Source organism: Crocodylus porosus, unplaced genomic scaffold, assembly GCF_001723895.1.
Source record: "Crocodylus porosus isolate Cpor-Errol unplaced genomic scaffold, CroPor_comp1, whole genome shotgun sequence".
NCBI lineage: Eukaryota > Metazoa > Chordata > Crocodylia > Crocodylidae > Crocodylus > Crocodylus porosus.
This window is the reverse complement of record NW_017728930.1, coordinates 43,793-58,773: the sequence shown is the minus strand read 5'-3', so window position 1 is coordinate 58,773 and position 14,981 is coordinate 43,793. Positions and strand designations below refer to the sequence as shown.

Genomic DNA, 14,981 nt, shown 5'->3' with positions numbered 1-14,981 from the left:
CCTTCCCGCGCCCGCCCGGCCAAAGGGAAGGGGCTGCGGCCTCATTCACCTACGGCGGGACGGGCGGGCCGCGGGGTCGAGGCGAGCGGGGGTGGCGCGTTGTCACCCGCTCGGTCCGCTCCGCACGTCCTGCCGGGGCCGCTGCCCTTGGCCCTTTGTTCCGGCCGCGGCAGGAGGTGTCCGCCGCTGCCCTCGGCGAGCCGGGTCTCCACACCGCTCCGGGCCCCCCAGGCCCGGGGATCGCCTCCGTGTCACGCCCGGGCGGCACTTCCCATTCCGGGCGGGCGGCCCCGCGGGCTCCGCAGCCTGGCCTGAAGCGTCTTCCCGGGCGGGCACTCCTTGAAGCCATCACGGGGACCCGGTGCAGCGTGGCTCACCCCTTCGCTGAGGCTAGGAAGAAAGCACTTAAACAATAGTTTTGCACGGCAGATCTTTAGGCTTTGGTTTGGTTTCCGCCCAGAGGAGCTAATTGTTTAGGCACTAGAAGCAAGGACGTGAAGCACCTTTACAGCGGTACTAGATTTGCGAAGCCACACCACAGACGGTCTGTTGGAGCAGGTTGGGGCTCTCGCAGCGCGGCATCAAACGGGCACTGATCCGTGCAGCATCCCATGGAGCCTGGCTTGGGTGGTGGCATGCGTTGTACTCCTTCAATCTCGCCCAGGAAATCCAAGCGGGATCTGCCTGTCGCTAACTTAGGCTGCCTTGAATTGACAAAAACGTTTTTTGCAGGCTGCCGTAGGTGTCGGGTCATCATATCTGTGTTTAAGTGCAGGATTTTTTTGGGAAGTGTGGGCCCAAATTAATTGTGTCAGTCAAACGTTTGGGAAACGGGGTTTTCATCATTCTGACCTTTGCAGGGTTGATACTAATGACCTCAGTTGTGGCAGGCACCCAGGGGCTCTGCTCCCCTCCTGGCAAACTTACCAGGATACTGACTGTGTCAAATCAAAATGAACAGGTGAATGTCCAGAGCCACGGAGTCTCGCTCAGCTGTGGAACGTGTTCAGGCCTGAATCGCATTGATTTGGTTTTTGTTTTCCACGTCTAGGAAGTAGTTCTGTTGTTGCAAATATGTTCTGTCAGTGATCAGGATGTGGCAATGACACATCATCACTTCTTACCTGTGTGCGGCGAGCCCTGCCTCTCTCACATAACTTGTATCAAATGCTTCTGTAGTTTAAAGGCCCTTTAAGATTGATAATGCATCAGGTTCCTGTGGCTTCATAACCTCTAATGTGTCTGCTACCTGGTACAAGTAATCCATCACCTGTCCACCTCTTGTGTCAGGTGAGTTGATGGTCCAGAGTCTTGTCCCTCGTGGAGTCCTCCTTTTGCCTCTTCCATTCACAGTCGGCAGCTTTATCTGCTAGGAGCCCCCGTTCCCACCCAGGCTTCCTGTCCCCTTCTGTGCAGGGGTGCTCGTGAAAGCAGAGTGTCTCGTTAGTGCTGCAAAACATATTTGTGGAGCTGATCTCTGAGGCCCGAGGACGAGGGCAAGTGCATGAGGCTCACTTCTGCCTGTTTGTTTCACAAGGGATTTGCTCTGCCATAAAGCCGTTGTAGCCTGGAGAGGATTTAAGCAGTTCATTCAAGGCATCCACATACCCTGTTCAGCTCTGGGAGCCCATACAGTAAAAACTTATGGCCACATGTGGGACTGATGTCTCAAATAGGTTTGATAGTTGCCAATATTTATCTCATTACCAAGGAGCTCTAAGTAAAGAAAAAATGGTAAAGTCTTTGTAAAACTTTGGTAGTTCAAGTGGAAGTAAATTCTTTTAGAAGGAAATGTTCTGCGTCACTATCTCGCCATATTTCATATGACCGTTTTCATGACAATATCTGTGAAAAGTCCAGTGGAGCATTCTGTGAGCTGCATCAATATCCTGTTTAATATTTTATTAACAAATCCAGTACAAGCATAGCTGACTTTTAAAATGGGCCCTGTAGAGAGGAACAATAGTTAAAGATATTCCTTCATTTGTTAACACTTGTTGTAACCTCGGTTTGAAAGCAGTTTTATAACTTTCTGCTATTATCTGTTGCCTTTGTATTTTTGCATTTCATTTGGTTTGAACAGTGGCACTCAGCTTTGTTTTTGATTAGTTCTGTGCCTTGGCATTCCTGCAGTACCACAGTGTTGCAGTGTGGTTCCTCAGGCCACTAAAAATATATTTGAAAATAAGCTCAGTAAAAAGAAGGTCCAGAAGCTAAATTTTGGAGCTAAAATCCCTTCAGTGGTTTAAAATGGACACTTATCTGCAAAAAGAAACATTGCTCAGGTAACAGCAGATGGCTAAGTGACCTGGAGCTTTATGCCCACATACAGTGGAACCCTAGAAATACCCTGAGCCAGTCTCTCAGATTGATTTAACATTACTGCTGTAGGCTTATAAAAGGTAGCAAATGCCACTTGGACTTGTTCAGTAATCATGTCCAAACTATTGCACCAGCTTTATAGAAGGTTACTATTTTCGTAGTGCTGTTTTGCCATTCACACTTCCCTGGACAACGATTCTTGGCCTATGCATGAGCTATTGGTTCGACAGCTGAAGACTGTTAACGATGCAGGTTCCTTTACCCTAGCGGGTGGCATTTGCTGTCTTTTACGTGCTTGAATCTTATTTTGCAGTGAACAGCTGCATAGAACTTGGGGTCATTGAGCTGTGTTGTGATCTGAATTGGAGGGTGGGAGGAGCAAGGGAAACGGAAAGTGGATTGGATCATGTCTCAAGAGGAACACAGGTTTGGGTCCCTCCCAGTGGAGGGTTCATGTTGCTGTGCCAAATAGGATCATGTACAGACTTTCTTCATTGGGCGCTAAGTATGCTGGGCACCATACAGAGGAGTGCAGAAACCAAACCTTTGATCAGAGACTTTTCCTTATGCATAGACCAGTACTGTTCAAAAGACACTCACCCAGAAAATCTGTTTGCCTGCTAAGTGGTGGTAACGATGCTTGTATTTGCTGCAGGTGCTGTTGGCAGCAGCTGTTTGCACAAAGGCAGGGAAGGCCATTGTCTCGAGGCAGTTTGTGGAGATGACTCGAACCCGCATCGAGGGGCTGCTTGCAGCCTTCCCCAAGCTCATGAACACGGGGAAGCAGCACACATTTGTGGAAACGGAGAGCGTGCGCTATGTGTATCAGCCAATGGAGAAATTGTACATGGTTCTGATCACCACCAAGAACAGCAACATCCTAGAGGACCTAGAAACACTCCGGCTCTTCTCCAGAGTGGTAACTACTACTACTTCTGGGTCACTTAGTACAAACCTTGTAAGCTCCTTGACCTGAAGGAACAGTGTTAGGAGGTGCTGCATGGGAGAGCTGTTCCTGTAGTAACTCTGTGCCTTTTTAAAACAATTTGATTGTTCTGTGGCCTGTTTCTGTTAATGAGCCTGCTCTTGTGAGCTCTTGTCTTGAGTTTTAGTTGAGATTTAAACAAAGACAAGCTACTCTTGCACTAAGATAAGAAGCTAACAAGTGTGTAGAGCTCTCAATACAACCCTAATACCAGCTATTAAAGTAAGATGGTGTGAACAGAATTTACTCCATGTTCTTGCTATACTAGTAATGCTATTTTAAAAACCTCTTTGCATATGTGTTCAAAGTGCTGTCTTTATAAAGCTTTATAATTGTCCTTCAGGCAACTAATTTCCGGCGCTGTCTTAGCTATCTCTAGCACAGCCCAGGATCTACTATCTGCTCAGGCTTCTGTGGATTACAAGGTCACTGAACCAGAGGGTTACAGCTCCATTTAGTCTTTCAGAAAGTGTTCAGCAACTTATTAAATCGTGCAACTTATCACCGCACTTTGCTGATTTCCAATGCTGTAAAAACTGGCTTGGATGGCAAGTGGAAGAACTGGAATTAGGGCATTAAAAAAGTGTTGGTCTGGCATTTTGGGGTCAGGCAAGGCTGGGTCACAGAAACGACGTCCTGGGGGTGGAAATGACTTGAGTAACACATCTATGCAAAGCCTCTATGCCACTTCAGTCTCACTCAGGCCCTCAGAGTATGATATAAATGATGTCCAGCCCTTGTGCCAGGGTTCAGCACCAAGATAAGTTTGCTCTGTAGTGCAGTGGGAGGAGCAACTTAGCACACAGTCATTCTTCATGTGTAAAGTCTCCTTTTTTGCTCTTCTCCGTCTTCAGATCCCTGAGTACTGCCGGGCTCTGGAGGAGAATGAGATCTCTGAGCACTGCTTTGACCTGATTTTTGCCTTTGATGAGATTGTTGCCCTGGGGTACCGCGAGAACGTGAACCTGGCACAGATTCGGACTTTCACAGAAATGGATTCGCATGAAGAAAAGGTGTTCCGAGCAGTCAGAGAGGTAGGCTGAGAACTCAAATCCACCTTGCTTTAAATACAATAGTCTGTCAAGTGGCCATTAACTGCAGCTTTCTTAATTGTGAAGAAAGTGATTGTTCAGGTTTGATTATGACTTAATTTTCATTCCTCAAATCACTGTGGCACTTTTAAAACTGTTCTTCTTCCATCCTGCTTTTTGTCATCATGTGTACAAGTGTAAACAGACTTCAGTAATGTGCTTTGCTGTGTGGAACAAACCAAGCTCTTAAAGATTTAGACAGCCCTCTGTCTTTTCCTGTAGACCCAAGAACGTGAGGCAAAGGCTGAGATGCGTCGTAAAGCCAAGGAGCTGCAGCAGGCCCGAAGAGATGCAGAGAGACAAGGCAAAAAAGCACCGGGCTTTGGTGGGTTTGGCAGCTCGGCTGTGTCAGGGGGCACAACTGCAGCCATGATCACAGAGACCATTATTGAAACGGAGAAGCCCAAGGTGGCACCGGCTCCAGCCAGGTAGGAAATTCTTTTGGGTAGTTCAGATCCAGCAATGCAAAGGATGCTGTAGACCACATGTTAAAATGCTGAATTTGGTTTTAGGTTGTCTGGAGGTTGTGTCTTCTAGATGGATGAAACCCACCATGGGTTCATTAGGGGCAGGTCCTGTCAGACCAGGGGTGGGCAACTATTTTGGGCGGAGGGACACTTACTGAGTTGAGGGCTGCATGGCAGGCAGCCAGGAGCAGATTTTCTAAACTTTTTTTAGGGGCCCCACAAGCTGGATGGAATGGCCTGGTGGGCCACATCTGGCCTGCGGTCTGCGTTTTGCCCGTCCCTGTGTCAGACCAACCTGGTGGCCTTCTACAACCAGGTCACAAAATCCTTAGATGCAGGTGTCCCGGTGGACATAGTCTTTCTGGACTTCAGGAAGGCCTTTCACAATGTCTCTTGCACCATTCTCGTTAAAAAATTAGGCGACTGTGGCATCGATGCCTACGCAGTCAGATGAGTCGCAAATTGGCTGGAGGTCCACACCCAGAGCATGGTGGTGGACAGGTCATTTTCGACCTAGAAGGATATGGGCAGTGGGGTCCCCCAGGACTCGGTCCTCGGGCCCGCGCTGTTTAACATCTTCATCAGCGACTTGGGCGGGGGGTGAAAAGCACCTTGTTCAAATTTGTGGATGACGCTAAGATGTGGGGAGAGGTGGGCATGCTAGAAGGGAGGGACAGGCTACAACTAGCTCTGAACAGGTGACGGGGGTGGGCAGTTGTCAGTATAGAATCCCATCGTATTTGCAAGTGTAGGGTGCTGCACCTAGGGAGAGAGAACCAGCAGCATACCTACAGGCTGGGGAACTCCCTTCTCATCAGCACAAAGGCAGAAAAGGATCTTAGAGTCATTATTGATTCCAAGATGAACATGGGCCACCAGTGTGAGGACACGGTCAGTGAGGCTAACCGCACCTTGTCCTGCATCCGCAGATGCATCACAAGCAGGTCCGAGAAGGTGATCCTCCCCCTCTATGCGGCACCGGTCAGGCTGCAGCTAGAGTACTGCGTCCAGTTCTGGGCGCTGCACTTCAGGAAGGATGTGGCCAGCGTCGAGAGGGTCCAGAGGAGGGCCACCCACGTGACCGGGGCAGCAGGGCAGGCCCTGTGAGGGGAGGCTGTGGGACCTGAACCTGTTCAGCCTCCACAAGAGAAGGCTGAGGGGGGATCTGGTGGCCATCTATAAACTTACCAGGGGGAATGGGAGAATCCCTGTTCCCCCAAAGTATTACCCAGAGTAACTAGGAATAATGGCCACAAGTTGACGGAGAGTAGGTTCAGGCTAGACATCAGGAGGCGCTACTTCACGGTCAGGGTGGCTAGGCTCTAGAACCAACTTCCAAGGGAAGTGGTGCTCGTTCCTACCCTGGGGGTCTTCAAAAGGAGCCTAGATAATCGCGTAGCTGTGGTCGTTTGACCCCAGTACTCTTTCCTGTCCATGGCAGGGGGTCAGACTTGATGATCTGCTCAGGTCCCTACCGACCCTACCTACTATGAAATGATGGATGATACAGAGGGATGCTAAAAGTGAACAGAATTTCTGGGCATGGTTGCTAGCATTATCTGCCAGCAGGTGTAAATATTGTCTTGCTGCCACTTAAGCTCGTGCCTGAATTTTGGGGGTTATGAGATTTCAATCCAGCTCTTGGTATTGCGTATATGCCCTTCTCTTATCAGGGTGTCTATGCAGCTGCCAGGCAGTGCAGAGGCACCAAATTTCCCAATGGACTGCTGAAATAAACAGTGAGCACTTTCATAAAGCCGGGAACCTCTCTTACACAGTTGGGTAGATGTCACACGTGCAACCTCATACATGTTACATTTCTCCTGGCTAGTACACCTGGGAGACAGGTGAGTGTTGTTTATTCCTGTTACACAAGTGAGGAACAGAGCTGCAGGTGTCATGACTTAACTGGTGACAAAAGAACTGGTAGTGCTGGAAGCACAGTTCCGGTTTAGTACTTACGCACAAGACGGTTTTCTTGTGCTTGGTTTACCTTGAGAAAAGTTCCAAAGGTGAATGGTGACGTTGATTTGGCCTAGTCTCAACTGTTGTAGTTGTCCCAGAGACAGTTGTATCTTATTTCCTTTGTTCTTTAGGCCGACAGGGCCCAGCAAGGCTTTGAAGCTCGGAGCTAAAGGGAAGGAGGTGGACAACTTTGTGGACAAATTGAAATCGGAAGGAGAAAATATCATGACCTCTTCAGTTGGCAAACGTTCTACAGAGGCAGCTAAAGTTGCTCCGCCAATTAATGTTGAGAGGTAGGTGTTGCCCTAGACCGTAACAGTGCTGTTTTCAGTGCAACTGAGAGGTCCAGATATGGCTTCCAGGTCTGCCAGGCTCTCCCCTTTATTTGACAGGGTGGGTTTCTCCACACATTCAGATCCTGCATGCTGACCTTTAGAGTCACAGTCCTTTCAGTCTTAGGTAACATTATCAGAGGTACCTAAATGACATAAAAGCTTAAACTCCATTTTCAAAAATGACTTGAGCAGTTAGGATTTGGAGTCTTTTTAAAAAAAAAAAAAAAATCTATAGAACTTCCACCCCAATGACCAAGGTAATCCTGAACGTTTTAACCCTGACTTTCTGGGGATTTTTCAAGACATTTGACCTATAAGTTCCCCTTCCTCATAATTATTTGCTAGAGTGTTCATTATTCCAAACAGATTGAAACCCGCCATGCCATCTTTTCCACCCCAGGCTTATCAGCCGTTAGGTGAGCTGTTTGGGACGTTTGTCTGTTCCACTCCTTAACCGTTGCTGTTGCATTTCTTAGCATCCTTTCAATTTTACCACCTGTTGACTGTGGAAGTGGCCAGAAACAAAGTGTCTTGGTGATGCAGTACATGAGCTTACCTACTTTTGTGGCATTTGAGTATCGGGCTTTTGCGTTTTTCTAGCGTGCATATGAAAATTGAGGAGAAAATCTCGCTGACCTGTGGCCGTGATGGCGGGTTACAAAACATGGAGCTTCATGGCATGATCATGCTGAGGATCTCGGAAGAAAAGTTTGCACGGATTCGCCTTCATGTAGAAAATGAAGACAAGAGGGGGGTTCAGCTACAGGTAAGGCTGACTGGTTCTGATGTCTGTATGTGCTTTGTGCCACTGGCCTCCGGTTATTCCTGACAGCTTTGGAAACATTATGGTGTACTGTGTTCTGTGCTGTGTATTGTTGAAATCTTCTCAGCAGATGCACTGAAAATGGCAACAGTGACAGCAAATGTGATTGCAGCCCAAATGATGGGCCAGATCACATGCACGGAGACTGAAGTTCACTTGGAAATCCAGTTCCTTGCGCTTATCTTTTCCTTTCACAGCCGTATCTATTCAGGGGATGCATATTGGCATGTCCTTTGTATCCCTTGGACTTTGCAGCGATCTCAGTTCTTTGCTTAACGCTAGCTGTTGCACGAGCCTGTTCTGCGTGCTCTGTGTTTGAATTACCTGCAGCAAGTGTAGAGTGAAACAGATCTGCCAAGAAGCTGCTCCCTTTCCAGGCTGACTTTACCCTGCCATTGCTCTCAAGTACTCAGCACACTTGCTAGCATCTGCTTGTGGTTGCAGTCAGTAGTACAGTCTTCGGAGGCTTTTGCACATTAACCCTTCCCTCTCTTCTCCAGGTCCACGTAGCATGTTGAGCCCTGAAGATTTCTCCATTTCGTATGTCCTTTGTAGCTTCTGTAATCTACCCAGCTGAGGGTTGTTACAGAATTCTACAAAGTTGGTGCAACTGCTTAATTGGCTGGGGGGTCCCCTGGTTTAGTAAAGTAAGTCCCTGTCACTTTGACCAGGGCAGGCTCCCTGAGGACTTTCCTGACACTGTCCTCCAACTTGAGAGACTGAAGATAGAATGAAACCCAATGGTAGTTTCTGGCCTTCCAATGTAACCTACGCACTAACCAGTGAAATGTGTTAATGTTCTGTGATTAGTTTAAAATAAGTTCGTCAGACTTGACTTTTAAAGGAAACACTCCTGCAGATTTTTGAGCTTTGCTACAATTTGTTCCGTTACAAAAAAAAAAAAACCTCAAAAAACTAAGCCCTAGGGTCCCTGTAAAAGGACAGCAGCGCAGGGGAGGCAGCTTGGAGGGAACCTTGCCATCAGTTTCTTGGACAGCATTTTGTATTGCTGAGTAGATGTGATCTGTGGTGTGTGCAGGATTGGGGAGGGGGATTCCTGGGTGTGGAGCATGTCCCAGCAGGACTGTGCAGCTGTGGTCTCTGAAATAAAACTGCTTTAACCCAGCTTGGCACCTTCTCCATTTCAGACCCACCCGAATGTGGACAAGAAACTGTTTACTGCAGAATCACAGATTGGTTTGAAGAACCCTGAGAAATCGTTCCCTATTAACAGTGATGTTGGCGTGCTGAAATGGCGGTTGCAGACCACAGAAGAGTCTTTCATTCCATTAACAAGTGAGTGCACCTATGTGCATGGCCTTTCTCCGGTTGGACACGGAAGCCTGGACTGAAGAGGCTGATTGTGTGCCCCTAGGTTGTCAGGTTGTATCTGGTTTTTATAGGAAACTGCTTCTGCAGGTTGTTTGTGGTTAAACATTGTCGTTGCCTAAGGGAAAATGCAGTGGTTTTGGTGCATCTTCTTTCCATGCTGATCACCCTAGCTAGTTGGCAGGTATTTCTAATAATGCCGTAGACATGGCCATACTTAATGTCCTGCCATTTGTAAGGTGGCTGGCAGCGCTTGGGTACCTTTGTTGGTTTTCCACCCACTTTTATAAATATGTCTGGTTGCTAGGTTTGTCCCTATGTAACGAGCTCATGTGATCCAGTGTGCTGTGTTTGTGCCCATAGTTAACTGCTGGCCATCAGAGAGTGGGAATGGTTGTGACGTTAACATTGAATATGAACTACAAGAAGAGAGCCTAGAACTGAATGATGTGGTCATCGCAATCCCATTGCCGTAAGTAGGATTTGCGAACTCAGCATGTCTTTTTAGATGGACTTTGGGTGCCTTGCTCCTGGAGAATTTCTGGAGGTGGCACAGGAAGGCATGGTATTCATGTGTAGGGACCTGCCTAAGTTGTGGTGAGACGGTGGGTTTTTCACGGTTCACTCACAGCGTGCAAAGCAGATTTCACAGCCATTTTGCAGTGGCCCTTCCCCTTGTGACTGGTTGGTGGAGAGGTCCCAGTGGCCCTGTCCCTCACCATTGATTGGCAGAAGGGCATCTTCACTCAGTCTACCTTGCTGCTACTTTCTTTGGTGGTTTTTTTTTCCCCCCCCCCCCGCGGGGAAATGGCAGCCAATGTGGACAACACTGTCTTTCGCTGTTTTCCACGAAACCATGATTAGGTAGTTCCCTATTCATGTGATGTGTATAGGACCTAGGCAGGCAGCACTAACACGCAGCTTCTCTTTGTCTGCTAAAGGTCCGGTGTTGGTGCCCCTGTAATTGGGGACATTGACGGAGAGTATCGCCATGACAGCCGGAGGAATCTCCTTGAGTGGTGCCTGCCAGTGATAGATGCCAAAAACAAAAGCGGCAGCCTGGAGTTCAGCATAGCTGGGCAGCCCAATGACTTTTTCCCAGTGCAAGTTTCCTTCATCTCAAAAAAGAATTACTGCAACATCCAGGTATGATTCACCTTGCCTGTGCCTGTAGTGCAGAGCTGGGCAGGCGGCTCTCTGTGGGAGCTCACTGCAGCTCGTGGAATAGGCGGGTGCTGTGATTCGCTGAGCAGCCGTATTGTTTCCCTGGCCCTGCGGGCTGTCAGACACTACCTTTTATTCAGCACAATGTGAGATTCCTGGAAGAGTCAGCAGCAGTAATAGGGAAAGCCTGCGGGCCTGGCATCTTGCATCTCTTGGGGCTGCAGCAGTTGAGATTTGGATGGGAATCTCCAGGAACCAGCTAAGAGCTTTCTGAGTGTGGTGAATTTCTCATTCGGAAAAGGCAGCGTGGCCCTACGCACCAGTGCTTAAAAATGGCTTCTGGTGAGCTGGGGTGTTTTGAATCTAATGCCACTACGGGTCGCTTCGTCCAGTTCCCTGAAACATGCTCTGCACCTTCAGCTGGATCTGGAATTCTTCACCAGGGTCTCAAGCACCAGTCAAACTTGCCTCTGTGCAGCAGTGGGTGAAGGAGTCCTTCTCAAACCACTTGACAAGTGGTTTGCCACGGAAGGTCACAGTATTAATTACTGGAAGCAAGTGAAAATCCCTTTTTGTAATGTGAAGGCTTATTCCAGTCTGGCGGGAGGACGTGGGGCTTGGAACGGAAGGGCACCTCTCTACCTGCCTGATCAAATAAGCAGCTACAGCATGAGTTTCCTCTCCTTCAGCCTTTCCCAGAAGCAGTAGCTCATCTCTGCACAGGGACATGATAGTTGACATAAATGGGGTAACTGTCTTTGGCTCCTCTCAAAAGTAGGACAGTGTCTACTTAAGCTGAAGCTGACCCAGTGAGCGAGAGAGGATTTGTCCATCCACCCCAAGTCACTTGCTTGTCCTGACCTTCAGTTAAAAAGCTCAGTATAATTTGTGTTTTGGAGGCAGAATGTGAAGTGTTGAACTAACTGTGTGTGTTCTCTCTGCAGGTTACCAAAGTGACCCAGGTAGATGGGAACAGCCCTGTGAGGTTTTCCACTGAGACCACCTTTTTGGTGGACAAATATGAAATCCTGTAACGCCAGTAGCAGGGGTCGCAAAGGAAATTTTTAAATTAAAAATGGCTGAAGATTACTATGACCGTCTGGAACGCCACAGCCCTCTCTGCTAGGACACATGACTCTGTCTACCTACCTGCAGCGTCCTGGGTCACAGATGGACTTTGGCAGAGAATTGGCATACTCACTGGGGGAAGACTGCAAGCTTCTTCGGCAGATTTACAGGCCAGCAAGAAAGCAGGATCTCCATACAGATCCCTGGCTCTGCCACCTCCCTTTACTTTCTCCCAATCAACTGGCTAGAGCTCAGTCCCAGAATGTAATTTTAGATCTTTGGCTTCCTTTTTGGTTTTGTGTATTCTGTTTGTTTGTGAGTCTTGCCCTTTTAATTTCTCCACTGCCTTCAGCCCTTGCTTACAGTCATTCAGAGTGGTGTTAAGATGTTCTCTACATGGGCCCCTGTTCCATTGCAGCTAGACAAAGGCTCTAATCAGACCTAGGTTTTGAAAGGTGGGGACTTAATGGTCATAGTACAGGTGCTCAACCCTGCTGTGCTGTGGACTTGTCCGTTCAGCTCTGCTTCCGGGCGATAGACCTGCCATTCAGCTAGCTGTCCCAGCGAGCCCATGTGCCTCTACCGGGAGTGCAGTTAACTGCAGCTGCAGGGGAGGAAGCATCTCTGCCAGAATTGTCTGTTGCGGTCTCCTGTTGCAGGTTGGGAAAATGCTTAAAACAATTTCACCTGTCTAGATGAACCGTCTTTGACCTGTCCTGATTCATTTGAGGCTTTCAGAGTAAATTGGGCATTTTCCTATTCCTGAGTAGTTTGTAAGTGGGTACGGAGGTGGTTTTGTTCAGTGGCTTGAGTAATTCTGAATTTCCCCTGTTAAAGTATAGTTTTCTTGGCACTTAGTGAGAGAGGAGGAGGGAAGCCTTGGTTCCAGCCCAGAGATTTCTGGTGGGAGTCAAAGATCTGGGAGTGCTTCTGAGTTGTGTGATGAGCCAGTCACTACCCAAGGTCACAGTTGCACAGGAACTCGTAGCAAGACCCCAAAGTTCTGGGTGAACACGGTGCACGAGCTGGTTTGTGGGTGACGGGATGCGATTGCTCACAAACAGCTTGCGTACGGTGTTCCGCAGTGAGCATCTGTTAGTCTGAGTGCAAACCAGTGCTTGCAGGGTCATCTGCCAAAGAAGTTAGCCGTCTCTTCTCCCGTCCCTCAATAACATCGGCAAGGAACTGTAACCTCTGTTCTTTCCATGGGAGGGTGATGTGTTCTGTGGGAGGGGAAACAAGCCCTGTTCCGTAGTTAAGTAGACAGTGAATCTTATTAATTCAGTTGTGTTCAAGAGTTGCTTGTCTGTATGATTTTAAAAATGGAGTCCAGTTTAGTTTCAAACATCAAACGAGCATTTTTCTTAAAATACTTTCGGGGTCATATTTAAAAAAAAAAAAAAAAAAAAAAAGTTTTGTAACCCTGTATAATAATGACCTAGGGAATAGAACACATTCCAGTGTACACAAAGAATACAGATTCTTTAATCAAATAAAGAGTATTATAAAAGGACACTGGCTGAGGCATTGGCCTGTTCACGTGATGGGGTGTCTTCACTTTAGGTCTGTGTGCAGTGCCTGCTGCAAGGAGGCATGGATGGCAGTATCGGAGTTTTATTGACTGCAGCTCCATGTACGTGACACAAGTAGATCATAGGAAAAACCAGAAGGGGAACAGACAGTCTGGATTTCAGTGTGGGGTTTCTTGCCAGTAAGCTTTTAATTGCGTTTTTAAAAGAAGAGTAACTGTCAGGATTAGTGATGTGGGGGGTGGGCGTGGAGTTGGCTGTTGGTGAATGGGTCTAGGTTGCACTCCCTTTAGCACTGGTGCCAGGGGTCCTGGGAACACCAGCTTTCCCTGCTCAGCATCAGACAGCCTCTTGTACATGTGGGGTGGGGTCCTTGGGGTGGGGGCTAAAATAACCAGGCTAAGAATTCTGGCAGCTTAATGTTGGGTTAAGCCACTGAGACCGTTTCCATTTTCACTCCCTTGCAGCTGCCTAGAGGCTGTCCCACCAGTTCTCCAGACTGTTGTTCAGCCAAAGCCCTCGTCCCCTGCAGGCACCCAGCCAGGGCATTGTCCCAAAAACTCAAAAGTTTTGAAAATGGAGCATCCTTCCCAGTTCATGGGAACGGGGGTAGTGTGCGCGTGATCACCAGTGGCTGCAGCTGGGGAAAGCAGCTGTCGCTACAGACTTGTGCATACTTTCTAGTCTTGTTTTCAAAGGGAAATTGAGAGAAAAGTCCACGGGCAATGCTTTCTGCCCCTTCCCAACCCGTCTTCCTACTTGCACAAAGGGTGGGTGATGCAGTGCAGTAGGCTGGAGCTCTGGCAGTTGTAGCTTTAAATGGAAAAGGGAGTTTGAAGATGAGCTAAAGAACAAACTGAACCTATGAAGTTGACCCAAGTGTTAAACTCGTGCCTCTCCCCTTCCCATTCAGAAGCTCTCCACAAATGGGAGGCTTTGCTGCACTGCTTTGCCACGGGAGGTATTGCTTCAGCTCACGGATGGAAAGGACTGACGGGGAGTGGCTTTGGAAGAGCTTTGTAGTTGCAGGCAGGTCTCCAGACTCAAGTCTTCCTCGTTAGAGGAGGATGCAGGAATGGGGCTTGTGCTGCTTGCCCAGGTATCAGTGTTTCTGGCTCTTTGCTCCCCGTGGTGGTAGTGAGAGAATGTGGAACTATGACAGCAGTAGGGCGTGGACTTGGATCTGCACCCAAGGGAGCAAGCTTTAACCCAGGTATGAATCTGAGAGCCCCTCTTTCTTCCAGTGAGTGGCAAACTGGTGCAGCACTCGGTGCTGAGCATAGGCTTCGCCACTTCACATTTCTCTTTGCTGACTTGGGAGAACACCTGCCAGAGAGGCCCTGTTCCTAATTCCCTGCCCTCCCCAGGCACCACCATGGGGCTGGGCTCTGCCTTACGTGGGGGGCTGCTTACCCCCGGGTCCAGCCTCATCTCCTGATCATTCAGATGTGGGATGGGCTGGGTCCCTGGGCGCGGTGTAGGCCAGGAGGTGGGGAATTTGACTTTGGCTGATGTAAGTGGAGCTGCTTCCCTACATCTGCCAGCTCAGGCTGCACGGGCCAATGCTCGCGGTGCGAATTAAGGTGAGTTTCCGAGGCCGGGCGGAGGTGGCTCCTCCAGCAACGCTGCAATCTTGCGCTTGGGAGCAGAAATCACTCTGTGTGAGCTCGAGGGTTAAGGGCAAGTAAGTCCAGCTGGAGCTTGTGCCGAGGGGGCTGGTTCGCATTAGAGGAAGAATGCACACAAACAAGGTCGGGGCAATAGCCAAGCATGAAGCGCGCGGAGAGCCGAGGTCAGGCGCGAGAGGAGGGCGGCGGCAGCGGGAGCCTTTCCGCTCCCCTCGGCCCGGGAGGAAGCCGGGCAGGAAGGGGTCGGCGCTGAGCGCAGGCGGGCCGGGGCGGGC

General features: G+C 48.9%; 2 protein-coding genes across 2 annotated transcripts in view; one reads left to right on the top strand and one right to left on the bottom strand.

The window, feature by feature from the left end:
• The window catches only part of IFT46 (intraflagellar transport 46), a 6,178-nt gene extending 5,596 nt beyond the window's left edge, over positions 1-582 (bottom strand). Inside the window, exon 1 of the mRNA XM_019543113.1 lies at positions 544-582. Within this exon, the coding sequence (XP_019398658.1) occupies positions 544-582 (39 nt within the window). The remainder of the gene's footprint in view (positions 1-543) is intronic.
• A 639-nt stretch (positions 583-1,221) lies between these two features.
• On the top strand, positions 1,222-12,285 carry ARCN1 (archain 1). Its single transcript, XM_019543063.1, has 10 exons — positions 1,222-1,290; positions 2,978-3,241; positions 4,162-4,341; positions 4,621-4,826; positions 6,962-7,123; positions 7,766-7,931; positions 9,137-9,284; positions 9,681-9,789; positions 10,259-10,463; positions 11,426-12,285. Exons 1-10 carry the CDS (start codon positions 1,237-1,239, stop codon positions 11,513-11,515), a joined length of 1,584 nt encoding a protein of 527 aa, XP_019398608.1. The 5' UTR covers positions 1,222-1,236; the 3' UTR covers positions 11,516-12,285.
• The last annotated feature ends 2,696 nt before the right edge of the window (positions 12,286-14,981 follow it).

Bases quoted from the DNA above. Each gene is read 5' to 3' on its own strand.
- ARCN1 (XM_019543063.1), top strand. From the start codon at position 1,237: ATGTGTCTGCTACCTGGTACAAGTAATCCATCACCTGTCCACCTCTTG. The intron at 3,242-4,161 runs GTAACTACTACT...CTCCGTCTTCAG, and splicing joins TCCGGCTCTTCTCCAGAGTG to ATCCCTGAGTACTGCCGGGC. The intron at 9,285-9,680 runs GTGAGTGCACCT...TTGTGCCCATAG, and splicing joins GTCTTTCATTCCATTAACAA to TTAACTGCTGGCCATCAGAG.